The sequence below is a fragment of the Drosophila bipectinata genome, chromosome 3L (genome assembly GCF_030179905.1).
Source record: "Drosophila bipectinata strain 14024-0381.07 chromosome 3L, DbipHiC1v2, whole genome shotgun sequence".
In the NCBI taxonomy this organism is placed as follows: Eukaryota; Metazoa; Arthropoda; class Insecta; order Diptera; family Drosophilidae; genus Drosophila; species Drosophila bipectinata.
In genome coordinates, this window is record NC_091738.1 from 24772888 (window position 1) to 24791407 (window position 18520).

Consider the following 18520-nt stretch of genomic DNA (forward strand, 5'->3'; position numbering starts at 1 on the left):
CACACTTTTGACCAAAATTATATAAAATACGTATGTCATTCCATCTGACATATACCTCGTACGTATTAAGAGTTTCGGATGCCACTTTGGATCTAAGAAATTCTCATTGATTTCAAGACCAAGTGTTTCATTCCGATAACTAGATACTATGGTTAAGCTACGAGTACCTGGATGCGTTACATCTTTATTTGGATATAACCATTAGGTAAAAATAGAATCTCTCCACTAACCAGACCGAAGCCAAACTCTTTTTCTCAGTTTGAGAGTAGCGTTTCTGGCAAAAGCACTACGACTGGCAAAAGCAATAAAATTTGGGTCGAGGTCATGTTTAAATTGAAGCAGTACTACTCCCAAAGCAACAGGGCTAGCATCAGCAATCAGTCGAGTTTTATTTTTAGGGTCAAAGTATGAGAGACTTGGAATCTTGGGTAACGCTAATTTTAACATGTGGAACCCTTTTTCTTCAGAAGGTCCCCAAATAAACTTTTGACCTTCTTTAACAACACCCGTAACGGTTCAGTCAGATCCGCCAGGTCTTGAATTTACTTCCCCACGTACGTAAAAAACCCAGGAAACCCAAGAATCTATGCGTTTCTTCTTTGTGTCTGGGAGCTCGAAACAAACCAATCGCCGATATTTTCTCCGGATCTGCTTAAATTCCTTTGTCCGTCCAAATATGACCCACAAACTTTATCCTGTTTGTCTTCCAAATACATTTTCGTTTTTTAAAAGTTCATTGTATTTTTCAAAAATCTCGCAAGATTTTCTGAGATTGATTTTCTGATCAATCTTTTGTATCTAAACAATCCTCGATATGTTATGAAGGTTTTTATTTTTCATGGTACGGTATTTTGATGGTAGTTCTAATTGATGATACACATCTTTCAGATCCAACTGTGAAAACAACTTTGCATCCTTCAACCTGGTCATGAAAGCTTCTAAAGTATTGAAAGCTTCTAAAGTATTGAGTTCTAATTGATGATACACATCTTTCAGATCCAACTGTGAAAACAACTTTGCATCCTTCAACCTGGTCATGAAAGCTTCTAAAGTAGGTAACGGGTAATTTACCGTGCGGATTGCCCGATTGACCTGTCTCATATCCAAACACATTCGGATATCGCCGTTTTTTTTTAAAGTGCTATCACTATGGGTGAGATCCAAGGACTGGGGCCACTAACCGATTCGATAATATCCAGCTTCGCGCTTCCTCAAGCTTGGCGTGGACTTTATCTTCCAACGCGACAGAAATGCGTCTCAAAGTTTGTTTCACCGGGTAAACATGTGGATCTATTGACAGTTTTACGCTAATCTCCTTCCACTTAGGAAACGGCGTGACTTCTTTAATGTGATTTATCGGTAACCCTACTTGGAGAACATTTAATTTGGTTGCAGTTTCCCGTCCAAGTAGTGATTTTTGTCCCTTTCCCATAACAAAAAAGGAAGAAGCTCAGAGCCTGGCCTGACACCCATTGGCGCCTGAAAAACACAAGTGACGTTTAAAATTGTGTATATCCCCTAAATAAATTTTGGATCTCTGTATGCACATTGAAAACAGTTTCTTTTTATACCCTTGCAGAGGGTATTATAATTTTGGTCAAAAGTGTGCAACGCAGTGAAGGAGACATCTCCGACCCTATAAAGTATATATATTCTTGATCAGGATCACCTCCTGAGTTGATATGAGCATTTCCGTCTGTCCGTCTGTCTCTCCGTCTTTCTGTCTGTTTCTACGCAAACTAGTCTCTCAGTTTTAAAGCTATCGACTTGAAACTTTGCACACACCCTTCTTTCCATTGCACGCAGTATATAAGTCGGAACGACCGGGATCGGCCGACTATATCCTATAGCTGCCATATAGCTGCCATATAACTGAACGATCGGAAATGTTTTTTGGTAGAAATACCAACTTTTGTATTTTTGAAGATAGAAGTTTGGGACTTTTTATTAGATTTTATATTATAATAAATTGGGTTATATTATTACATTCTCATAAGGATCGGCCAACTATATCCGATGTTTGCGATATATATCCGGTTTTAACTGCAAGGGTATATAAACTTCGGCTCCGCCCGAAGTTAGCTTTCCTTTCTTGTTTTGACTGTAGATCAGCTGGGGGCAAAACGCACACATTTATTTATTTATTTATTTATTTATTTATTTCGCCAATGGACAAATCCTTACATGGCTACATAACATAACAACTTACACCTAATAAATAAAACTACAAAATTAACAAAAACTTAATAAATGCCTTAATAACTTGTGTTTTAACACACCCTTATCAGAGCCCCACTCAGTTCGGAGGCTAGGCGGCAAAGAATTAAAATAAGAAAGAGCCCGCTCTATCGGCTCATTTAAAAAATAATTGGCCCTATGACATTTGACCCGAAAGGGGGCAAAGGTACGAAGATCCCTTTGAGGAACATTGAAATTAACGAGTCCCAACAAAAAAGGACAATCAATGTTATTAACGATTAAATTATTTAAAAAGGTTAACGCTGCCAGTTTACGCCGATCCTCCAACGTGAAAACGTTCAGAAGAAGGCAACGGCTCTGGTATGAAGGAACAGGATCCTGAAACCTTAGAGGCAGAAGTGCAAATTTTAAAAATTTTTTCTGGAGTCGCTCAATTCTGTTGGAACGAACTTTACACTCCGGGTTCCAAATGATTGAGGCATATTCCAGCCTCGACCGAATGAATGCAGCATAGACGCTGAGGCTCGAGTATGGACTTTTAAACTGGTTCACGTGCCTCTTAACAAAGCCCAGCATAGCATACGCTTTAGGTAAAATGTAGTCTAAGTGACCCGAAAATTTAAATTTGCTGTCGAATAAGACACCAAGGTCTAACACCTCTTCTTTAGCTGCCAAATTATAATTATTGATGGAATAACCCGTACAGATTTCAAGAGACCGCCTACTGTAACGGGTAAACAAACACTTAGATAAGTTTAATGGAAGAAAATTGCGGGAGCACCATGAGTAAACTCTGGATATATCCTCCTGTAACAAGTAACTGTCACTAATGCAGCTAATCTCTTTATAGATTTTAAGGTCATCCGCATACATTAAAAAGTGCGAATGACGAAAGCATGACGAGATGTCATTAATGAAAATTATAAATAGAAGAGGTCCAAGAGAGCTGCCTTGTGGAAGACCAGAGGAGGTGACAAATGGACTTGAGATAGCGTCTCCAACAGTAACGTGGCAAGGTCGGTCAGCCAGATAAGACTCGAACCAACTTAATAGGCAGGAATGAATACCTAATTTATATAATTTGGCCAGAAGGGCAGCATGACACACTTTGTCGAAGGCTTTGGAGAAGTCGGTGTTAATGGCATCAACCTGAAATCGGTTTTCAAAAGCTTCAAAGCAGTGCTTAGAAAAGACAGCTAAATTAGTGGTAGTGGACCTCCCAGGCAGAAAACCATGCTGGTTGGGGGATATGAAATTGCGAGCCAGAAAAGTCAATTTTTTAGTTACTATCCGCTCCAGTATCTTAGCGACGTTGCAAATTTTGGCTATAGGTCGATAGTTAGTAACATCACACCTACTGCCACCTTTGTGAATAGGCGTTATAGAAGTAATCTTCCACCGGTGGGGGAATCTACCAGAAGAGAGCGAAAAGGAGAACAGCAGTTGAAGGGGAGTAGCAAGAGAAGCGATACTCCTCTTAAGAAAGAATGGGGAGATACCGTCCACGTAAGGTGTGAGCGACTCGGTCAGATGTCCAGTGGCTTCAACTAGGTCACCGTCCAAAACGTCCATGTTACTCACATTAAGAAAAGGCTCAATGCTAAGAAGAGTTTCATGATCACTCCAAGGAACCTTCGGCTCCAGGTTAGAGGCAAAGTATTTTGCAAAAAGATCAGAAACGCCCTGATCCGAGTCGGCTGCTAAATTACCATAACATATGGATGAAGGTATGTCCGATTTTGACTTTTTGCTGTTAACAAACCGCCAAAAAGCTTTAGGATTGGATCGAAGGCTAGCTTCGACATCGGATATATACTAATTGTAGAGGAACTTATTAAGGAAATCAAATTCCCGCTTAAATTGCCGGTACAGCTCTCCTGCTCGAGTCTCACCTGTCAATATAAATCGTTTGTAGTACTTATCCCTTCTATTCTTTAAGTTTTTTAAACCTTTTGTGTACCAGGGAAGCCTATAGGATCTTCGTACCCTCACAGGGGCATAAGTATCAATAATATTAAAAAGGGCAACCAAGAACTTAGTATAACAATCATCGATTGAGCCATCCGAAAAAAGGGAAACCCAATCAAAGGCTGAAATAGAGGCGTTAATAAGTGACAAGTTAGTATCATTCAGATGATAATATGGAATGGGGGAAGCAGAAGGCAAAAAACTATAAAACTCAATATTAATTACCAACGGCTTGTGGTGCATATCACAAGGACTTAATGGTACATTGCATAATTCTACTTTACTATTAATCAAATTATTTAAAAATATAAGATCAAGAATTTTGGATAAATCATTAAAAATATTATTTACTTGGGAGAGGCCCAGACTAAAAATACCATCTAAAACTACAATTTCATGACTCTGGTGAACGTTGCTAGGTAGCATGCAGGGAGATTCCGGGTCCCAAGACCAGACAATGGAGCTCAGGTTGAAATCGCCAGCTACCATCAAAGCGGTAGGGTCCGACGTTCTAGCACAGACACTAGTGATGTTTTCCATATGCGCATGATATATACTGAATGCGCTGTTCGGAGGGATGTATGATGCAATGATGACGAACGGGCCATGGACGCCCTGGATTGAGACCGCAAGCTGATCCAGTAAAGGGTCGGCCACCGGAAGGCGCAGTGGTGTAGCCTGAAGAGATCGACGGATAGCGATGATCACACCTCCACCTCGCTCACACTGGGTACTGAATGCATCTCGGTCCTTTCGAAATACATGGTACAAATTAGGCTCGAAGAACTCAGAGGAGCTGAATTTGTCATTGAGCCAGGTTTCCACAAGGATGATTACATCAAAATCGCAGGCAGAAGAATTGAGGAATACCATCCGGGTCTTGGTTCTCATTCCCGATATATTTTGGAATAGAACTTTTAGGCTTTTATTAGGGTCCAAGGACGACGAGTAGCTACAGTCCAAACTGGGAATTGGACGGCAAGGCGGTGATGGTGAAAGTGCACATCTGGTACTGGTGCATGTGGAGGCATATCCAATACGCATAGCTTGCAAAATAGCCGACAAGGACACATAGAAATTTCCATTAGTCTCATCAGTAGACCTGCGAGAGTCCAGTAGCAAGGCAGATTCCGTGCCAGGTGAAAACATTGAGCGTTCATAGTCAGGCACATCCAAACGCAGCAAAGATCGACCCACGGGTCCAAAACGTAAATAAACATCTTCCATCGGCGAAAATAAAGCACCAGCGAGTGGCCCAACGAAAAGAGATAAGATAAGCGATGCGCTGCCAACGTCTCGATTACCATCGTCTTGTTGTTGCTGGGCATCCACAAGTGAAGATAAGAAATAAACAACTCGCCTTGAAAAAAGTTGTTGTTGTTGAAGAATATCGATCAGCAAACGAAGCCAATTATTGGAGGAATTGAAGACAGCGTCAACCGTTACCATGAACGCCCACGCCGATTGTTGTTGGTAGCGCAGCAGAGAGCAATCGGGGTGACGAACTGCAGCTTGAGAAGAAAACGATGTAACGGCGCCAGCGGCGCCGCTTACTGGGGGTTTTTTGAAGATTGCGAATGCGGTAAAGGTAGAATCGCCGGGAGGTCAATAACCTTAGCCGGCTCTCTATGAACAAACCGGCTGACTTTTACCGACATGGGCCAAAAATCGTCATTGAAGACTGTTGGGAAATTTTGCTCCGGAACTCCCAATTTAAAATTGACGAACTTGAAGGCGTTGATGTCAGCATCCTTTTTAATCAGCCTAGCACAGACTAAATCATTGGGCTCCACGTTCAGCTTATCTGCGACAAATTTGCACAATGCATCCGGTTGGGTAGACGTCGCGAATTTACCCACATGAAGGTATTTCAAGGTGGGAAGCACTTGAAGTTGAGCGCAACTGGGAGCTTGTCCCAGAATGCGCCTATTAGGGTTGATCCGCTTCTTCTTCTTCGGGACAGCCCCCTTAGATGCCGTTGGGGCCTGCCCCAGAGTAGCCTTTATGCTCCCAGTGCTGGTGGGCATAGCAGGGGGAGCAACAACTTGCACCCCAGCCGAGGAGGCGCGTCCAGCGGGCACAGCCGCTCCATTTACCAGGGCTAGGTCAACTTTGGCATTAAGGCTTTCGAAGCGGGACTCCAGATCTAGAACTTTATGATTTAGCTCATCAATTTTGGAATGCGAATCATTTCCAATGACGCAGCTATCACATTGCCACATTAAGTTCGGAATGTTAATAAGTAGTTTTATAGCCTCCGAGGGCAAATCAACACAAGCGGAGGGCAAATCAACACACATGTTTAAAATTTTAGTGTATACGTAGCAGAGAAATACAATAAGAGCAGAACATTCACTGAACGAAAAAAAAACCTATTTTTTCGTTTATTCAAAATTTGGAATGGGCACTTAAATAGTGTATTTTATTTTAAAGAAAGCTTTGCTGACCACAGTTCTTTAACCAATGAAAAACTACGCTTCCCTATCTATCTTATCCCTATTCCCTATTTTTCTATGGAGAAAACTTTTTTTTCAGTAGAAACATTTTGATTTTTAAGTTTGGGCTGTCAAATAAATTAAATGAGCAAATGAGAGAGCTTCTAAAAAAATTTGAGAATGCTCACACTGTCAGTGTGCCGGCAGAATTTCCTACCCTATGCATGCGTGCTATGGAAAATGGGAGTTTGCCCCTCACTGCTGTAGATCCATCCAATCGTCCTGCGAGATAAGATTAATTCGAGATCCGGAATCGATTATCATTGCAACCTCTTCGCCCCCGTCCGGCATTTTATCCATTCCCCTTGTCCCTCGTCACTATTTATTTTAAAACAGCTTTCTCGATCGGTATTTTTTTCCAATTGGTTCTCGTCTTTAATCCAGCGCACATTCCTGCGTTTTACGTTTCCAACATTCTTTCTATCGTACGATTGCAGGTATGGACGTTTCAAAACCATTTGGCATGGGCTATCCTCCTTATGACCTGACCGCCCACATCTACCACAATCGCTATTACCGCGATTAGATTGACAATCTAACGATTGTCGCGCTTTCAAGTTTGAGATTTTATAAGTGGTCTCTGGCTTTGCTAGCATTAGCTGGGACTGCTAACTGATCTCTTCGTCGACCTGGCACGCCTCGATGACTTCGCCTAACTTTTTCCTTAGGCGTTCCTTTTCTATGTTTCTTTTCTAACAGTTTCTTTTTTAGTTCCGAACTTGCCCAAGTATCAATAATAAATAAATATGTCTTTTAAGCCTATTTTCTCCATTTCCAAAACTTGAACCGAAACTACAGGTGATATTTTTTTTTTAAAAAGGTGCCGCTCAATCGGCGAATTTTGTTTTGGTGAAAAGTATTTTGTCAATTTACTCGACTCAAATTTGCCAATTATCGACTAGTATTGCAAAAACATAATTTTTTTCTTCTTCATCATATTCTACTATAGCCCCCGGAAGTGCATACGCAACCCGTTGTAATTATATGCCACCTAATGCAGCTTTCGTTATTTTTCTTGTAATGGACTTGATGAAATAAATCCACTTCCAGATACATTTTGAAAGCTCGAAGCCAGTTCTCCCATTCTCTACGGAGAACGGACTTTTCCAAATTCTCACATAGGAAAGGTCTTATAATATTTTCAGCCATCCCTAATCACGCTGCAACTGAAAAAAACAAAAACAAAACAAATATTTTTTTTAATATAATAGATTGTCAAAAAAGTCTTCTAGGTGTCTTTGCAAGCGCTAATTTGTAGTTTTATTTGTCGCAAGCTCTTTTCACGCGCTAATACGCGTTTGATTTATTATTGTTTATTTTCAGTCGTAAAGAGAAAATACGGCATATTTTACAGTACTACTACGATAAAGGCAAAAATGTATTTCATACTGCCAATAAAATTTTTGCAGTTTATGGACCCGATACAGTTTCCATTTCCACCGCACAACGATGGTTTCAACGTTTTCGTTCTGGTGCAGAGATGGTCGAAGATGCGCCACGCTTCGGAAACCCTGTCGTCGAAAATTGCGACAAAGTCGCTAAATTGGTCGCAAGAGACAGGCATAGTAGCAGCTGTAGCATCGGTCAAGAGCTGGTCGGTTATTAATCATTTGAAGAAGCTTGGATTAAAAAAAAAAGCTGGATGTATGAGTGCCACACGACTTGACGCAAAAGAAAAATTTTTGACCGTATAGATGCATGAGAATAGTCTCTGAATCGCAACAAAATCGACCCGTTTTTGGATCGGATGGTGACTGGCGATGAAAAGTGGGTCACTTACGACAACGTGAAGTGCAAGCGGTCGTGGTCGCAATTTTAATTTAAGTTCTATTTAGTTTCCCTCGTCAATGTAACACTGTACAACTTCTAGAAATTTCAACGCGCAGTTAGAGTTTTTAGAAAGTTTTTTTTTTTGTCACTCTCCGATAGCTTTGAGTGCCGATATTAAACTAAAACCCAGTTACAAATAAGAAAAGAGAGAGAAAGAGAGTTATAGAGAGGAGAGCGACGCTCTTCTGAAAAGCGTCGATGCATCTTGCTTAGCATCTTGCTGCCGGTTCCCACAGTTCCTATCGGTGCGCACTTCGTCTTTGCACACACGAACCTCACTTGCAAGCTGCCATCCGCATACGTGATCCTCCAGTAGATCACCGCCGCAAATTCCGACTGACTCGCATCCTCAAACACTTGCATGTCAAACATATTCACTATCCTTCAAGCGTCTTCCTCCTCCAGACCTCTCGCAACAATTATTTCGCTCTTATTATCAGGCATCAGGTGGCTGGCTGCCACCGCATTTCCAAAATCTTCTTTTCGGCCTTGCCCCATCCAATACTCTGGGCGTGATCTCTCTACCGTGGAGCTAGACGAGAACTTGCACAGCTCGAATCCGCCTTCTGGATGTACCTCCTTCACTCGGGTAGACACTTCAATAGAATCGATCTCCACTGTCCACATAGTCATCCATGTAGTGATATTCCACAATGGCTTTGAAAGCTCTGGGGTCCGATTCCAGAAATCGCCTGGCATTCGCGGTCTTCACATGATGCGCCGCACTCGGTAAGCATGCGGTGAGGACATCCCCGTCTCTCCCTTGGTGAAACATCTCTTTAATGTGACTGCAGACTCGGACAGCACCTTCCTTGAAATGAAAGAAAATAGATGTCAAGGGCTTATAGTGAGTGGCCCTTTGCTCCGCGCCGAATTCAATAAGACTTCTCCGACTCGTGCCGCCGCATCGAATGCCAATTAAATCTTTCGAATCAAGATCTGCTGGGCCGTCACGTCGTCGCTGGCTGCAACTTCTGGCGCCAACTTCACACCAAAATTCTCGATGTCGAAGTAGTCCTCCACCAATCGTTCCACGTTATAATCCAAAGACGTGGCTAGCAGACAAGTACTCGGTGATGGCGACTCTCTCGACTCTCGTTCTCTCACAGGACCAAAAGAAACCTATCCAAATTCGGTTGCGGCTGCGTACTTTAACTGTCTGGCAAACCGTCTCGTTTTCAATGGCAATCCTAAATGCCCATGGTCCAGTCCAATAAGCAGCTTCGGTAATGCATTCTCATAGGGCTTCATCGGTAATCGAGCGTTCTTGTGGATGCTCCTCACATTTCTTCAATGCAAACTTTGCATCGGCAAACTCCAGTTTGCCACGACCAACGTCACAGAGGAACGTCAAGACCAAAAACAACCCATCAGTCCAATAAGCAGTTTCGGTACTACATTCTCAAAGGGCTTCATCGGTCTAGCGTCTTTGTTGTCGCTCTTCACATCTCTTCGAAGCAGACTCCGCAAACCCATTAATCTGCAAACGTACTACGTTAGTAGGCTGTCTATTGGCTCTACCTCCAAACATTTTATATTTAGCTGACGTCGTACTTCCTGTACGTCAAGCTCTTCAATCAGCTCTTTGTTGACCATGGTCGCAGAGGAACCTTCATCCAGCAGCACGTAAGTATCCACCTGCTTCCCACCTCCGTATAGCGTCACCGGCAATACACGGAACAGTAGTCATTCTCCGTCCTTTTCGACACAGCTGAATTCCTTTCCGGCATCGCCTTAGCATCCAAAAATGACGATGCTTTTTCGTTTACTCGGACGCCTTCCCTCGGTCCAACTGCCCGTTGATGCTGATTAGTGCTTCTCCCATTCCTCCTCGCTGTGGTGGTCTCCTGAAGCCTTCATTGTTTGCTTCATGAAGAAGGCGGTGATGCTTCTTTCTGCATCCACTCACAGGGCATTCTTTCGATACGGCGCACGATATAGTCGTATGCCCGCTTTGCAAGCACGTTAATCATATTCGATCCCTTCTCTCACGAGCCTCCATCTCTCTGTAGGTGTGACTTCGATGAACCGTTGGCAGTTCCAAATGGTATGTTGTCCAGATCCGCTGTCTTGACACATTGGACCACTGCTGAAGCGAACTTCCTTATCAGGAAGAAGACGCGCCATTGACAACACTGCCGGCTTGTAATCTTACAACGTTTATTTTATTCTAATAAATTTCTTACCGCAGTTTAACCTCCAACAACAATTCACAACAACTTAATTCTAGTGTGCCGGATTCTCCATAGGGGCACAAAACCAAAGCCGGAGCTAGCAATTTCACCATCATACGGAGTGAAGGAGAAGACCTCAGGGTCAAACTCTACACCAACCGGTGGAACTCCTAAGGCAAGACTCGACGTCTAACTCGGCGGACCCATCGGCGGAATCGTCCAAGCAGCTACAACCGGCAACAAATCGTTCGCCGAGGTTACGAAGGGTCGAACACTCATGAAGTCCATGACAAGGGATCCAAAGATCGGCTGATCCCCAAGGACCTCTAAGCGAATGGGCGCTTCATGAGGAATGTGAAGACGCAGGCGGGTACCACGGTAGCGCCAAGGCGATAGAGTGCCAAGATGTGCAATCTGTAGGCCTATACAAGATAATGGGACGCGGTTGACTGGGACGAAATCCCCATCTAAACGAGGGCGCGAGTATGGCTTTCAGAAAATGCGGCCGACCCCAACATCATCCTGGCGATAATTAGCATGAGCACCCAGACACAACACACGACGGAATGGAGAGTCAGAGATTGCTTTCATGTTAAATGGAACACTGCGAGGATCCTGAAGAAGTCGGGAATAAAGTGACAGTCGAGCACGTGACGGTCTGGTTTTATTAGTCGGAATCCAGGAGCAAGATTCAGGTATCGAGCTGAAGGCAGACGTCTAAGGGCCAGAGGATCGAGAGGATCGAGGATCCGTTCAAAGAGCGCGACACAGAAGGAATGTTGGATGAGGAGGAAGGGTTAATCCCGTAATCTTAAGGATGTTTCTCACAGTCATACAGAAAAACCTGCATCAAAGTAGGGCAACATCCACTACTTTCCCACTCCACCATGCCGAGAGTGGAGCTGATGTAGCCCTCATCTAGGAACTCTGGAGCCTAGGAGACAGGAGTCATGGATTGAAGGCGTCGGAGAAGAGGTTTTGTAAAGCCGATACAACAGGTAAAAGGCAAGCCTGCATACTTGCAAAAAAAATCTTAACTTCTTTTTGCCACATAACTTCAACAATGAAGATAATGTAGCCGGAGCAATAGAAAGCCCAAGGGGGGCTATTACTGTATGATTGACGTACATGGACCAAGATATCACACTTTACTCAGACTCTGTAGAAGACATGGTTAGCTGTAGAGTCCAAGAGAAACACTTTTTCTTATACCTCCAATTCATAGACTTAGTAGTCAAATTCGAGAACTTCACTCAACTAGCACTACGGAGGAAGGCAACCTGGGAGCTCTACAAGAAAAAGCTAGTTAAATTCTTGGGGGAACCTCCAACAAGGAAAATTAACCATAGGGCAGATTTTAACACCATGGTAGGGACGCTAACGGCGGTTTGCAAGAAGGCATACAATAAGGGTTGTCTCATAAACAAATCGGGCAGTACCAAGTCAAAGAAAACACCATGGTGGTTTACTTCGATAGTAAAGCGAATACAGAAGTAGCTTGGGAGGTTTACAAACAGGACCTCAAGCAGTATAACATACTCTGTACGACCGTATGACGGAAAAACTTAAGGTTTTCTCAGAATGGGCAGAAAATAATGGGTTAGGAGATAATCAATCCAAGACCGAACTTGTCATATTCACTAGGAAGTTGTATGTACAAACTTACCATTTGTGGTAACGCTAAGTGCCTAGAATTACTTTGGACAGGAAACTGGGCTGAAAGTTAAATACCATGGATAAGCGAACAAAGCAGCTATCAAGCTCTATACCTGTTGTAAGGCCTAATGGGGTATGTCTCTAAATCAGTGGTGGGCAAAACTAACTCATGTTTAAAATTTGAGTGTGTGCGTAGCAGAGAAAAACAATGAGAGCAGAGAATTTACTGAGCGAAAAAAACGTATTTTTTTATTTCATTTTTCGTTATTCAAAAGTTTGAATGGGAACTAAAATAGTGTATTTTATTTTAAAGACATCTTTTCTAGGAACATTTCTTAAACAAATGAAAAACTACGCTTCCCTATCTATATTCTCCATGAAGAAAACTTTTTCCAACCCAAATTCTGAACGATTTTTCTTTTTTCAACCCAATTTTTCTCAGTGGAAACATTTTGATTTTTAAGTTTGGGATGTCAAATGAGTCAAAATGAGAGCAAATGAGAGAGCTTCTAAAAAAATTGAGAATGCTCACACTGTCAGTGTGCCGGCAGCGCTGCGGCAGAATTTCCTACCCTATAGCACTCGCGTGCTATGTAAAATGAGAGTTTGCCCACCACTGCTCTAAATATAGTAAAATGGCTTCGGGCGAAGCCGAAGTTGATATACCCTTGCAGTTAAAACCGGATATACAATCTAAACAATACAATCTAATCTAAAAATAAAAATCAAGCTTCTATCTTCAAAAATACAAAAGTTGGTATTTTTACTAAACACCAAATACCAGTTCCGATCGTCCGCCCGATCCCGGCCATTCCGACTTATATACTGCGTGCAAAGGAAAGAAGGGCGTGTGCAAAGTTTTAAGTTGATAGCATCAAAACTAGGAGACTAGTTTGCATAGAAACAAACAGACGGACAGACGAACATGCTCATATCTACTCAGGAGGTGATTCTGATCAAGAATATATATACTTTATAGGGTCGGAGATGTCTCCTTCACTGCGTTGCACACTTTTGCGCAAAATTAAAATACCCTCTGCAAGGGTATAATAATAATCGTCCAACAATATATTTAATTTGCATTTGTGTGGACCCCTCTCCAAAAAAATTTTCGAAAATGTTTACGTTTCGGGTTTCATATATTCAAAAAATTCTTTCAAATATTACAAAAAATGAAAATAAAACTGTCAAAATGCATTATTTTTACCTGGTACTGTGCTCCTTGTTGGGTGGAAGTCCTATATTTTTCCCATTTTGCCATTACGTCGCAAACTTTCTCTTCTGGTAAAAGACTTCTTTCAGTGCTTCCAATTACTTCATAAATTGTGTATCCTTTCGAATTTTCTTGAAGTCCAATCTTTTTTTTTATGATTTCTGTTACAGCCCTTGCGGTAGAACTTGGATAAAATTCAATAGAATAGTATTTTCCGTCCATGAAATATATCTTAGCATAGCATGGTCTTCGGTTAGTTGTACATAATATTTCCTCACTGCTTGGAGTCCATTGGCGTCTTCTGCACCCCTGCGTTCTGAAAACACACTTTAAATTATTTTCCTAATTAGTAAGCAATTTAATAAACACTCTTACACCGTAAGATAAAATTAATAACATGAAAGGAAAGCTAACTTCGAGCGGAGCCGAAGTGGATATACCCTTGCAGTTAAAACCGGAAACATCGGATATAGTTGTTCGATTCTCATGCGAATATCATAATATAACCAATTTATTAAAATAAAGTTAAAACAAAGTCCCAAGTTTCTAAAAATAAACCCCAAACTTCTAACTTCAAAAATACCAAAGTTGGTATTTTTACCAAAAACCATTTCAGATCGTTCAATAGGACATAGAGCTATAGGATACGCAGCTATAGGATATAGTCGGCCGATCCTTATAAAATGATGGGGTACTGCCCACCCAAGCCCTTCTCACAATGAAGTGCGTGGTTTCCCATGGGTGAAGGAAGAGATCCAGAGATGTAGCAGCAAATACATGCAGAGGCTGCATAACCATCCAAGCGAGTTGGCCATCTCTCTCCTGGATAACAGAGAGGCTGCGCAGGACACACCCACTTAACCTCCCCTGGACCTCCTAGCTATAATTTCATCGTAGTTTTTTTTTTTTGTTTTCTATCTCTAATTTTATGTTAGCTATAAACCAAGTTTCTTGCGAAAAACTTTAATGCATGTCCAACAGGGACAAGTTTAAAAAAAATGTACCCCCTGTCAAAAAAAATTTCCTAAGATGCTAAATTAGTTGAAGCCGAGCGGCCGGGAAGGAGTCCGCTTGCGACAACAATGCGTAGATTATTAATTAATTATTTAAAGCTGTTTGTTTGCTGCCTGACCCGACATTCTCCCCGAGTTGGGGCTTTTACTCAAACTTCATCCTTAAGGGGCAACAGGTACAGCTTTGACACTGCGCGCTTGGTAACTGCAGATGAGGTTTTAATCACCGCCACTCGAAAGACTCCATCTCGACCAGGGATTAACTGCATTATTCTCGCAAGCCGCCTGTGAGGAGATTTAGTCTCGCCACCAGCCAAGACAGGTAACCGGGGGCAAAGGAGGGTCGAGGGGGTGCGAAACCGGCCAAAGGTGTCACGCGCCGGTTACCAACCGAGCTACCACGGGGAGTATTCCAGGGATCATTACGGGAGTGGGGGGAAAGTGAAGACCAGGAGCCTAGCCTGGCCGAAGGGGCGGTGAGGGGCAAAACGCCGCCACTCCGTGGGAAGACGGAATTAACGTGGAACGTAACGGTTCCTGGAGCAACGGAATACAACAATGGAAAGGTAGCCAAAAGGGGGAGGGGGAATCAGCACACCGCGCAGCCGTCTTTAGATAGTACGGCGGGGCTAGCAGCAGTGATGGAGCGAAGGGGGGTGCGACGCAAAGTGTACGGGACCCTGGAAGCCCGCCCGTGCACCTTTGGAGAGTCCGACATTCAAGTGTTAGAGCGTTTCTAAAAAAGACCCGGTAGTTTGAGTTGAAGGACCGTCCACGGACGGACCGTCCCAACAGCCCAAGGAGAGTAGAGCGTAAAAGACGAGCTTAGAAAGGATCCGTTGCAGGACAGTTTCTCTAAAGCCCAGGGTATCAGAGGCCGACTACGGCAGTTAGCCTTGTTACGAAGTAAGGAAAGGACAAGTCTGGCGTAGTCCTGCAATACAAGGATAGGCCGACTCATTAACTCACGCCCAGCTAAGAAACCGATCAGGAACACTCCGGTCACCAGCGCGGTGTTTCTTCGGTGTAGTGGAGACGCGACGCACGGTCTTTTACGGTCTTTGACGGCAACTTCCGATCCTGGCTTGCTAGTGCGTATGCGCGGTATTCCCAGGTGCAGTGGGGGCGTAACAACCATCAGCTACTCCGGATCCTGGCTCTCTAGCTCGTATGCGCGGTGTTCCCAGGTGAAGTGGGGGCGTGACAACCACTGGCCACCTCCCGATCCGGACTCGCTAGCGCGTATGCGCGGTGTTTCCAGGTGTAGCGGAGGCGGCAGTCGGAGCTAACTCCCGATCTAGACTCGCTAGCGCATATGCGCGGTGTTTCCCTGGTGTAGCGGAGCGGAAGAGCGCTGCCTAGTCTTAGACCAGTCGCAGACGACCCAAGGGTGTGTTCTGAAAGATAGGAAAGCCTGCAATTGGTCAGCGAAAGGGCGACTGTTAGGAGAACCTACGGCATCGCAGCAAGAGGAATAGCAGCAGCAGAACGATACGGAGCGGAACCTATTGTTGGGATCAAGGAGTAATTAATATTGTATTTGGGAAAAGCCTCTAAACAAAGAGTTCGTAAAGTTTTATGCTATTTGTATTATTTCTTGGCTCGGGCAATCACGTCGAACTATAAATTCGGTGGTACAAATCCACAAGCTCTGTGAGCTAGCGGCGGAAAATTGTTGCGAGCGGAAAGGTACGTCCGATTTCATCAGAGGTAGGTTCTCGTCCTTGACTAGCACCACTTCGTTCAAAGCCAATGCAGGACCGGATGCACGTCCTTAGGAGAGCTGCTGAAGAAGGTTTATGTACTCCTTCTTCCATCGGGACCAGAAAGACTGCTGCAGGAAATAAGAGCTGTCCAATAGGATAAAATTAAGCTTTGTGACATCGGGCTCGATAAAGCTGACTGATGGATCACCATTTAAAATAAGAGCTGGGGTTAGAACATCAAGGTCTGCAGAATTCTCTGAAAGAGACAATAAAGGTCGTGAGTTTATGACAGCCTCAATATGGCACAGCAGCGTTCGCAGCTCCTCGAATCCAAGAATTGAAGATCCAACAGCCCGGTAAAAATGGTGTAAAAATAAACCGCTTCAAGGCCTGCAGAAAAAAAGTTGTGAACAGATCTCTTATAAGCTCCAGGTGGGCGGCTTTGTTGGCAAAACAAATGAAAACGCTGATGTAACATTTTACTGGATCCTTACGACGCACTTCGGGCTTATAATAGAACGGTCCACAAAAATCCACACTAGTGACTCCATAGACCTGAGAGCCGCTAACTTTTTGCTCCGGGAGATCAGGCATAATGCGCTGCAGCAACCGAGGGTTAGCCCGGAAGCATCGGATGCATTTGTGTATTGCCTTCGTCACCTTTTTTCTTCCCCCAATTGGCAATATTAGGACCGAATGATTGCCAACAGAAATTTCGCTCATGGAAATCAACAATTATATCTAGCGTTACTGGATGGTTTTTAGGAAGTATAATTGGATGCTTATTATCAAAATCCAATGACCATTTTTTCCCCCAAAATGCACACGCTGCACAAGTCGCAATAAAAGCTGCTTTCCAGACATGATATCGCTAGCCGTGACACCTTTGTGGCGAATTCGTTGAAAAACCTTCTATATGTAAGCGAATACCTTCTACAGCGTTGGAAACGAATTAGAGTACTAAGAAGCCGCTATTATATACACATACGGAGACTCAATGAGCAGACCCTAGAATGTAACTTCTATCGATTTCTCAGATGGGACCCTGGATGGCTCCTCCTCATGGGCTCCCAAGAGAAACGGAGGACTGTAAGACCACAGCTTATTCTTAATCAATTCATTGGAAGATTCATTGGAAGACATATAACCCAACTCCAAATACTCCTTTATGAAAGCAGCATATTGCTCCTTCAATTGAGAATGGCGGCAGAGCTTCCTTTTGAGGAAAAGAAATTGTCGAACGTCTTGGGAGTAAGATTCTCCAAGCAACTTAGAACCGCATTTCAACGCATTTGAACCGCCTCACAGTGTAAGAGCCGGAATCCAACATGTTGCACGAAATGCGCATCGCAATCTAGCTCCTCCTTCGTCCGCTTTACGAGAGGCTCGGAGCAGTCTTCGATTTCCCAAAACCGGCGTAGCAGACAATCTAACTAATTATCCAGCATAGATGCGCTCTTCGGAACATCCTTGTGGGCAGTGGAAACGAGTGATCTTTTCTGGACATGTGAACCGCCTCCACACACGACCCATCCAAGTCGGTTTTTCTGCAGCAACGAAAGGCCGACTGATAGCTTAATTTGCCAAACACACAACAGCTCATTAAAAAGACTGGCTCCGATAAGAAAATCGATGCGCTATGGTAAAATTCCAGGCGGCGTTAACCAGGGCAGAGTATTCGGAGCAGTGGGACCGCAGGAGAACATCCAGACACCGCCATGAATGATTTGCACTTCCGGAGCTGCAGCTGCCAGCCGGGAAGTAATCACGTGCACCTGCGATCCAGAATCCAACAAAGCTCGGCATGGAGCAAAGGATCCAGCGCGACTATGAACAAGAATGTTCACTGTAGCAAGCCAAGATCGCGACCTTGTGACCTTGAGCAACTAGTGCAATAGCAGTGGACGGCGAAAAGGCTACAGGCTCGGCCCACTCGCCTATGGCTGACGTGGGAGGACCAACCAAAGACTGGCCGCTAGAAGCCTGCTGTTCCAGAAAATGCAGCAGGCTGTGATGCCTCCTTACACAACTGCGAATATTAGCAATTAGATACTTCCGAAAAAACCGAGTCGCCTGGCATCACCAGGGCGGAACTCAGGGGCATTGACAGAAAACTGGGGCATACAGACATAACACGGGACCATCCACCGCATAAAGTACAGGCAGAGGAAAGCGAATTAGTAACAATAAAGAATGATCTACTGTTATTTGCACCTCGACGCCTTCCCACCTTAGCGCCCTGAGCGTATGCAGCTAAGGCCACATC

General features: G+C 43.7%; 1 protein-coding gene across 6 annotated transcripts in view; it reads right to left on the reverse strand.

Moving 5' to 3' along the window:
* Myo81F (Myosin 81F) overlaps positions 1–18520 on the reverse strand; it is a 550527-nt gene that overhangs the window by 63273 nt on the left and 468734 nt on the right. For all 6 annotated transcript variants that reach the window (XM_070279498.1, XM_070279502.1, XM_070279501.1 and 3 more), the window contains one exon: positions 13530–13862. In XM_070279498.1, coding sequence (XP_070135599.1) covers positions 13530–13862 — 333 coding nt within the window. The remainder of the gene's footprint in view (positions 1–13529; positions 13863–18520) is intronic.